This window comes from Temnothorax longispinosus, chromosome 7 (assembly GCF_030848805.1).
Source record: "Temnothorax longispinosus isolate EJ_2023e chromosome 7, Tlon_JGU_v1, whole genome shotgun sequence".
In the NCBI taxonomy this organism is placed as follows: domain Eukaryota; kingdom Metazoa; phylum Arthropoda; class Insecta; order Hymenoptera; family Formicidae; genus Temnothorax; species Temnothorax longispinosus.
Window position 1 is genome coordinate 10,414,744 of NC_092364.1, and position 10,082 is coordinate 10,424,825.

A 10,082-nucleotide genomic window follows, 5' to 3' on the forward strand; every position below is an offset into this window, starting at 1 on the left:
GAGTCAACGGAAAAGAAGGTTCTCTACGCTTGGCAGAAAGTGCCGCTAGGGAATTTTTAAGTCGATTCTTATGAATCAAGCTTGATATAATATATATTAAGTCAACGAAAAAGAAGGTTCTTTACGCTTGGCAGAAAGTGCCGCTAGGGAATTTTTAAGTCGATTCTTATGAATCAAGCTTGAATTCGATGTCTAGGTATCCCAGGTTGCCGATGACGAGGTCCAGATAGTGCGCTTCATAGTTTTCGGTGTCCAGGTGTAATAATACGTTGAATTCGATGTCTACGTGTTCCAGGTTGCCGATGACGAGGTCCACATAGTGCGCTCCGTAGTTTTCGGTGTCTACGTGTATTAATATCTTGAATTCGATGTCCACGTGTCCCAGGTTGCCGATGACGGAATCCAGATAGTGCGCTTCATAGTTTTCGGTGTCCAGGTGTAATCGTACGTTGAATTCGATGTCTAGGTGTCCCAGGTTGCCGATGACAAGGTCCACATAGTGCGCTCCGTAGTTTTCGGTGTCTACGTGTATTAATACCTTGAATTCGATGTTTACGTGTCCCAGGTTGCCGATGACGGGATCCAGATAGTGCGCTTCATAGTTTTCGGTGTCCATGTGTAATCGTACGTTAAATTCGATGTCTAGGTGTCCCAGGTTGCCGATGACGAGGTCCACATAGTGCGCTTTGTAGTTTTTGGTGTCTAGGTGTATTAATAACTTTAAATCTGAATGTAGGACACGTAGATATCAAATTCGAGGTATTAATACACCTGGATACCAAAAACTATGAAGCGCACTATGTGAACCTCGTCATCGGCAACCTGGGACACCTAGACATCGAATTCAAGCTTGATTCATAAGAATCAACTTAAAAATTCCCTAGCGGCAGAATCAAGAGACACGGTAGTGTCTCGCGCCAAGTACACGCGGAGCGAGACCGACCATGACTCTTTTACGCGACGCGACAGGTTGCGAGTACCCGAGATGTTGAGATCTCAATAACGAGTGAACGGATCAAGTTCTAAGTAGGCTTGATCGATAGCTTGGGGTCCAATTAGGGGGGGGGGGTTTCTTATAATATCCCGCTCCGTGCCCTACGAGCGGAGATATTGCGACGCAAAGTCCAAATGTGAAAATTTTTTATTAAGATACTTCTTCTTCTATCTACTTCTAATGCCGACGTCTTATATGACACTACAAAAAGGCGTGATATCCGTACAAAATTACCTTTTTCAAAAAAAAGGTAAAAAAATGCGCCAAGTACACGCATAGTAGTATATATGTATTATGTTGTTACCTCGAAAAAAACAAAGTGGTAGTATTATACCTCGAAATAACACCCTGTACATATTGTTTATACAATGCGTAATACTACAAAAAGGCGTGATATCTGTACAAAATTACCTTTTTTAAAAAAAAGGTAAAGAAAGGCGCCAAGTACACGCATAGTAGTGTATATGTTGTTACCTCGAAAAAAAAACAGTGGTAGTATTATACCTTAAAAAAATCTAAGTAACAAGTGGTAGACGAAATCTCTGTATCTTGAAAAATCTCGAAAAAACCTAAACAGTAGTATCTTTACCTCGAAAAAAAAATAAAGTAGTAGTATTATACCTCGAAAAAACCTAAGTAACAAGTGGTGGACGTAATCTTTGTATCTCCAAAAATCTCGAAAAAACCTGAGCAGTATTATTTTTATTTCCAAAAAATTATTACTCAATAAGTGATACACATCACAAAATTACGTTACCTTATCAAAAAATGAGTCGCGCTTCAAGTGATCTATTATTACAATTACAAAAAAGAAATGATATCTCTTTTTAAATTACAGCGCCAATTACAGAGAACATATATTTTTCGAGATACAAAGATTACGTCTACCACTTGTTACTTAGGTTTTTTCGAGGTATAATATTACTACTGCTTTTCTTCGATTAGAATAAAAAATTGAATCATGAAGAATTACACAGAGGTAACAGTACAAAATACAAATATTTTATTAAAATATTTAAACCCAACAAGGGAATACAAGGTATTTAAATACAAAGTTTATATATGTATTTTAAAAGATTTAATCGCATCGCAAAGAATAAAGGCTGATCTACAATGTGCTCTTTGCTTTCTGTTTTTTGCTCTTAACCTCTTTGCGACTATCTCGTATTTCGCAATTCCGTCGCGTAACGTGATGTTTTTTGTCTCTTCTGAAGTTCGTCAATTTTTATCTTGGGCGACAGAGAACAAAAAACATCGCGTTACGCGACGCAATTGCGAAATACGGGGTAGTCGCAAACAGGTTAAAAGCAAAAAACAGGAAGCAAAGAGCACATTGTAGATCAGGCTTTACAGAGGTAACAGTACAAAAAATAAAAATATTTTATTAAAATACATAAATTTTTCTTGTCAAAAAACTTGGCGCTGCTAGAGAGAGAGAGAGAAAGAGAGAGAGAGAGAGAGAGAGAGAGAGACCTTTTACAAATGTAGATATTACTTATTCTATACTTATTCTATACTTAATTCTAATTGCTTTAAAAATCTAAACTTATCTTAACTTATCCTATACTTAGTAATAAGCCGCCGGTGAGTATAAGTATTATTCACCGTCACACACACACACACACACACACACACACACATCGCCCACACCCACTCGCTCGCACATACACACCAGGCTGACCTAATTTTGAGGTCTAGCAGCGCCAAGTTTTTTGACAAGAAAAATTTATGTATTTTAATAAAATATTTTTATTTTTTGTACTGTTACCTCTGTAATTCTTTGCGATGCGATTAAATCTTCTAAAATACATATATAAACTTTGTATTTAAATACCTTGTATTCCCTTGTTGGGTTTAAATATTTTAATAAAATATTTGTATTTTGTACTGTTACCTCTGTGTAATTCTTCATGATTCAATTTTTTATTCTAATCGAAGAAAAGCAGTAGTAATATTATACCTCAAAAAAACCTAAGTAACAAGTGGTAGACGTAATCTTTGTATCTCGAAAAATATATGTTCTCTGTAATTGGCGCTGTAATTTAAAAAGAGATATTATTTCTTTTTTGTAATTGTAATAATAGATCACTTGAAGCGCGACTCATTTTTTGATAAGGTAACGTAATTTTGTGATGTGTATCACTTGAGTAATAATTTTTTGGAAATAAAAATAATACTGCTCAGGTTTTTTCGAGATTTTTGGAGATACAAAGATTACGTCCACCACTTGTTACTTAGGTTTTTTCGAGGTATAATACTACTACTTTGTTTTTTTTTTCGAGGTAAAGATACTACTGTTTAGGTTTTTTCGAGATTTTTCAAGATACAAAGATTTCGTCTACCACTGTTACTTAGATTTTTTTAAGGTATAATACTACCACTGTTTTTTTTTTTCGAGGTTATTATATACTTGGCGTGAGACGCTACCGCGTCTCTTGATGTATAAAGATATTATACGTATATACATGTATGTATGTACATCAGAGAAAAACCTGAAAGAAGCCATGCCGGCGTTTTGCTTGATACCGTTTTACGGATTGCTTCACACGCTACTTGTATACCCATTTTCAATATTGGAACTATTTGGCATATCTATTTTCTGGCACTAAAGTCTCCTCCAATAAAGTCTCCTCACTTAGTACGTGTCCGTGCTACGCCCATAATTTTTGTGTTGAAAAACACTGCACCGAGTACATCACACATATACAAAGTTATTTTGTATTTTTTATCCTTTCGATGTACAGTACTATAATATGAGGGGTTTTACTTAAAATTTTTGAGTTGAAGTCCTTCTGGGACACTGAAAAAGTAAAAATATAACCCCATACCGAACGCGTTAACATCTCGCGTTATGAATCTCTGGTTTGCGCCAAAATTTTTCTTATTTTATGCCTTTTCAAACTATATACTGCAATATAAGGGATTTCATTTAAAAAATTCGAGGTGACCTTGTCCTGCCTTTGGCGACGCCACCTAAGACCACACTAATAAGATCAGTAAATGGATTTTTTTTAACCCTACAACTTTTATATGAAACATTTTTCTCGGAAATGTGTAGTTTTCCTAAAAAATGCCTGATACGAGCACTCTGATATACTCTGTATAACATATGTGTATACCTACTCGGCATGTAATATTTCAGAAACATTTCTGCAAAATTTCATTTGAAATATTACACCTTTCATCAATATTTCAGAAATATTTCACGACCGTTTCTGCAACATTTCTGCAATGTTTCAATCGGCACAATTATTTCAAATGCAACTTTGCTGAAAGATTTCGGCAATATTACTGAAATATTTCTGAAATATATCTACGAAATATTGCAGAAACACTTCAGAGATATTTCAAATACATTTTACACTGAGAAAAATGTTTTGTATTAGCAAACAAAATTTTGTTATTGACGTAAAAACTATTTGTTGATATGTGAAAAATGAAATATTTTGTTACCGGAACAAAAAAAATATATTAAGCCATGTGCGTATAGCCGCCGCGCATTTGTCCAAAGAAATCCGCTCTCTCAGCCGGTCACCCATCCAAGTAGTATACCGGCGCCTTGTTGCTTGACATCGATGATCGAACAGGGTAGTGGTGATCCTCTGACTCTGACGCTTCTTTCTTTCTTATACTTGCTTATTTTGGTGACCATAAAGCTATCGCATAACAATATTAACAATACAGATATACGAATAAATCTTTTTTGCCAGTCAACGTCGAATATTAATTTATATTAAATATTATTAAGTATTTTATATTTTATATTAAAAATGCCATATGACAAAATTTGGAATATCAGAAAATTCTTAATATTATAAAAGAGAAAAAATGCAATAAAATGTAATAATTATATAATAATAAATTTAATTTTTTATAAATTCTAAAGTCTGTCAGCAACTTTTCGGAAATATTACAAATGCAATGTTGTATGTGAAACATTCAAAAATATAACGCGTGCAATTTAAATGTAAATAATAGTTTTATCATGTATCAGAAATGTTTTTAAACCATTACATCTGCAATATTTCTTCTGCAATATTGTAGAAATTCACTGCCTGCAATTCAATTTTTCATTACCTACGCAATCCTTCAGAAATTTTTCAGAAATATTTTAAATGCAATGTTGCGTTTGATATGTTACAGAAATATTATTTGTACAATGCAAACGTAATGTTACTTTTATAATGTTTCAGAAATGTTTCTGAAATATTGCATCTGCTACATTTTTTTGCAATATTACAGACACTTACAAATATTGTAAACAACTTTCTGAAAGATTTCAGAAATATTGTTAATGCAATATTATAAAAAACATGATGCAGGTACATTTCTGAAATATTTCAGATGCATAGTTACAAATGAAATGTTAACTAAATATTTTTGTACTATTTTCGAATATTTCAATATTTCAGCAACATAACATGCCGAGTGGGTATATATGTGTGATGTATGTAACAGTGTTTCTCAACACGAAAATTATAGGCGTAGCACGGACACGCACTAAGTGAGGAGATACCAGAAAATAGGTATGCCAAATAGTTCCAATATTGAAAATGGGTACGAGTGACGTACAAAGCAGTCCGCAAAATGATATCAAGCAAAATGCCGACGTGGTCACTCTCAGGTTTCTCTCTGATGTATATTTATATGTTCCTTATACATATAACTTCTATACACGTATGGAAAACATATATTGATGCATGTTGACTACTATATTATAACAATAGTTGATTTTTAAGAAACATTTAAGACATTTAAGATTTTCAAATTTTTTTGTTTCAAATAAATATTTAAAATAATTCAATTTTTATTGCGTATTTAAAATCAATTCATATTTGATGTGCCTTAGGGCTAGCGCACGTACATTGCCGTAGCGTTTTACGCCTTAGGGCCAGCGCACGAACATTGCTGTAGCGTCTTACAACTTACGTGAGAATCTTGCATTACGCGACAAGCCAATTTTACGCACGAAGAAAAGCGTAACTTAACGTACATAACATAAGACTAATTACGTTACGTTCTTCTTTGTGCGTTGCCGTAAGATTGGCTTGCGTGTCGCGTAACCCAAGATTCTCACGTAAGGCGTAAGACGCTACGGCAATGTTTGTGCACTGGCCCTTACATGAGAATCTTGCGTTAAGCGTCGTCTACAATGGCAGCAAGAGTATGCAGTAAGACGTAAGCAGTAAGCTATTGACCAACCACAATCAATTATTCTTGAATTGTAAAAATCCCATTAGTCAATAACTTACTGCTTACGTCTTACTGTATACTCCTGCTGCCATTGTAGACGACGCTTTAGAGCCCAGGCACATTGAGAAACTTAAGCAGTAAGACGTAAGCATGCAGTAAAGCCCGTGTCAAACTACAGATTGAAGTTGAGATTGGATTGAAATTTGATCAATCAATGCAAAATTTACTAATCTTGACATCAGTTTGCTCTATTCCGATTGATTATATTTTAATCCAATCTTAATCCCAATCCGTAGTCTAATACGGGCTTAAGGAAATCAGTAGTTTAGATTCGCTATCGCTTACGTTATGCCTTAAATTCTTAACTGTGATTCGCTGATTTACTTACTGATTAAGTCTTACTGCTTAAGTTTTTCTATGTGCCAAGACTTTTACGCGACACGTAAACTAATCTTACGACAGCAAAGAAAAGTGTAACGTAACTATAAAGGCTGGTCTACAATGAGTGTCATAACTGTCGTAAGTCGTGTGTCATAAGAAATTGACCAATTACAGTCAAATTTGAGGAGAATTATCAACTAGTGATTGGTCAATTTCTTACGACATACGACTTATGACAGTTACGACCCAGCCTTAGTACCGGTCTACAATCAGTCGTATGTCGGAGTCGGATGTCGGAACGTAGCCGGAACGATGGTCCAATGAAGAAAATTCGTTTCCGGAAAAGAAATTCTCGCTTAGAGCCGATCTGCAAGTGGGTGTCGCAAGTCGTGAATCATAAAATTGACCAATCACAGTTGATTATTCTCCTTAAATTTGTTACGTTACGTTACGTTTTTTTTTTGCATTGCCGTAAGATTGGCTTACGTGTCGCGTAACGCAAGATTTTTCACGTAAGGCGTAAGACGCTACGACAATATACATGTGCTGGCCCTTACTCGCATATGGCCATCGACATATAGTATAGATTACGCGATCCCTACATGAAAGCCTTTAAAAAGTGTTCGGTAGAATTAGACAAAGAGAGAACGAGGTAGAGATTAATACGCCACTGGGTAGAAAAAGACAACTTGAGACTTCTACTAGAGATTCTTAACCAGAGATCGGACAATGTGCCATTGTGTCAAACCGGATATGACATTTTTGATGGCGGTTTATTTTAATTGTTGAATAAATATTAGAGCTCGGAAAAAGAACCGGATAACCGGGTATCCGAGTACCCGTCCGCTTGCCGGTTACCCGTTGTATATGGATCTGGACCGGTTCCGCGGGTACCCGGATAATTCGTGTACCCATATCGTTCAGGTACTCGCATGGGGACTTAACCTAACTCGAATTATCTCTGGGTACCCGCAGAACCTATCCAGTTCTGTATACTGGTAACCGGTAATGGACGAGCGGATGAATACCCGGGTATTCCGAGCTCTAGTTTTAACGAACACTTATAGCTAGGTCAGCTAGGATTTCTTGATTAGCTTTATATATCTTTCTCTCTCACACTTCCGATTAGACCCCAAACGACGAAGCCAATCAGAGATTGTTAATTCACTTTGTCGCTTTGTCAAGTTTGTTTGATCTCTGGTTAAGGGTCGACAGGAGTAACACTACCGACCTCTGTCGGGTTGCTTAGCTGCGAGTCCGCTGCGAGTTGCTTAGCTGCAGCTCTAGCAAGCCTGCAAAGCTGCTTAGGAACGGCTTTTCCCAAATTTTAGCCAAATTAATTAAAGAATCTCATTTCACTTATGCTCGTTTTAATCAGTAAGATCAGCCACAAGCTGGTACAGAGCCGGATTTTCCATTTTGGCTCTTAAAAAATTTATAATAAATAAAGTACGGACTCGCAGCTAAGCAACCCGACAGAAGTCGGTAGTGTTACTCCTGTCGACCCTTAAGGATCTCTAACCTCTACTAGTCACTATCTCTTTTCTTCGACCGATAAGTCACCGGTCATATTTTTCTACACCTAAGCACAGACCATATTATATGTCGATGTGGCCTACTTTTATAACTATCATTCCATAAACTTATTGCACGGTTTACACAACTATCTTTAGGGAAAGAAAACAGCAGTTTTGGTCAGTCAATTACTATCGATGAGTTCCGACAGAGAAGAAAGGAAACAACTAGAGATTTTTTCGCTTCAGCTCCTACACCGTCCTTTAGAATTTTCAGCGTGCGGACTTTTCATTTTGGATCGAACTCTCGTAACTTCGGTAGGAAATTTATAATTTATCTGCATACTATCCTAATTTTTAGATACAAATATATATAAAAACTTAATTTTTTAGATCGCTGGTGCCGTCACAACGTATCTCGTGATACTCATACAGTTCCAAAAAGATGATGATACAAAAGGTAGTTTCGACAACATCTTAAAAAATGCCACGCAGATGTTGAAAAACGCATCGACACTTCATAATCTCACAGCAGGAAGATTTGGCTTAAATTAGAACAAACCGCTTCTTTGTCCTTGTTTTTTATTCTCGATTCTATAATAAAGCTTTTTAAGAGTTAGTATTGTCGCTTCATTTATTTGCAAAATATTCATGATTGAAAGAATCATGAAGTGAATATCTAAATACAAAAAAGGTCTTATAGTTTGTACTTATTTCAAGACTGTCTAAAGTAATATCTTAAAACGCTAATACGGCTTTGTGATTGGTTCATGACATTCTAAGCACAATATAACCATATACAGTAGCGACAGTGAACGTTTTTAGTGGGTCTCAGCACAAAATGTTTTTAAAAAACATTTCTGAATAGGGGAGACCGGGCTATTTGTCTACACTTTACGCTTTTTTCAAGTTTACTAAAAACTGATAGAGATATTTGGCTAAACATTTTAATAGTGTAACCTTTCAACCTTGTTATTAAAAAAAAAAATGAACGCGTGGTCGCCACGCGCGTTAGAAGTGAAACTTCTGAAGGCAAGGCTTTGCCATAACTTTTCTGAAATTAATACAAAAACAATGCAACGGAATTAGTCACTCCAAGCCGCCCGCAACTCGAAAATATAGTGTTACACGCAGTTCTCACTATATCCGTCTCGCCAGTGCCGTACGCCTGATCGAATTTTCGTGACGCGTTTTTGAGTTGCAAAATCGAATTTACTTACCGATCCAAAAGGAGTTTCACTTTGTACGCCTGTTAGTCGAATTTTCGTGACACTATTTCGTGACGTTTTTTCGTGTCGCACAATCGAACTTACTACCGTACCAAAGAAGTTTCATTTCGTACGCCTATTGGTCGAATTTTCGTTACACTTTCCGTGTCGCATAATCGAACTTACTACCGTGCCAGAAGAAGAACCGTCTCGCCAACGCCGTACGCCTATTGGTCAAATTTTCGTTACACTTTTTGTGTCGCACAATCGAACTTACTACCGTACCAAAGAAGTTTCACTTTTGTTACACTTTTTCGTGTTGCGAATCGAATTCACTACCGTGCCTAAAGAAGTTTCACTTCAAAAACATAATTAGAATCGTTAATTTTTTACCATTTTAAAGAGATGAATTTTTTAAGTAGTTGTGACGTTGTGACAGGAAAATTAAAATCCTTTTCCTCGACATCGACACTTGATGTAATGGTCGATCCGGCAAAACTTATGAAATACCGACTGTACGTTTTCTGTTGCCCGCGTTGCACGAGCGCCGAGCCTTGTAAACCGTCGAGATGGAGAGCCAATAGCGTAGCCGCATGTGACGGAATATATCGACCCGCAACGATTGGTCGGATCGGAGGGGTGGGCGCATGGTAGCGAAACGATCGAGAGATCTCGAGAACTCTTCCGTCGGACTTCGGCGTGATTAGTCCATGCGTAAATTATAATCCGTGGTGCGTATAACGATCAGCTGTTTGCCGGTTTTCGAGCAGTCTCGACGATATAATTTTTTCA

At 36.5% G+C, this 10,082-nt stretch overlaps 1 protein-coding gene across 1 annotated transcript in view; it reads left to right on the forward strand.

Annotated features, from left to right (window-relative positions):
* LOC139816908 (gustatory receptor for sugar taste 43a-like) overlaps nt 1-9,326 on the forward strand; it is a 125,794-nt gene extending 116,468 nt beyond the window's left edge. Inside the window, exons 3-4 of the mRNA XM_071784740.1 lie at nt 8,242-8,400; nt 8,476-9,326. Coding sequence (XP_071640841.1) covers nt 8,242-8,400; nt 8,476-8,637 — 321 coding nt within the window. The 3' untranslated portion in view covers nt 8,638-9,326. The remainder of the gene's footprint in view (nt 1-8,241; nt 8,401-8,475) is intronic.
* Nucleotides 9,327-10,082: the final 756 nt, after the last annotated feature.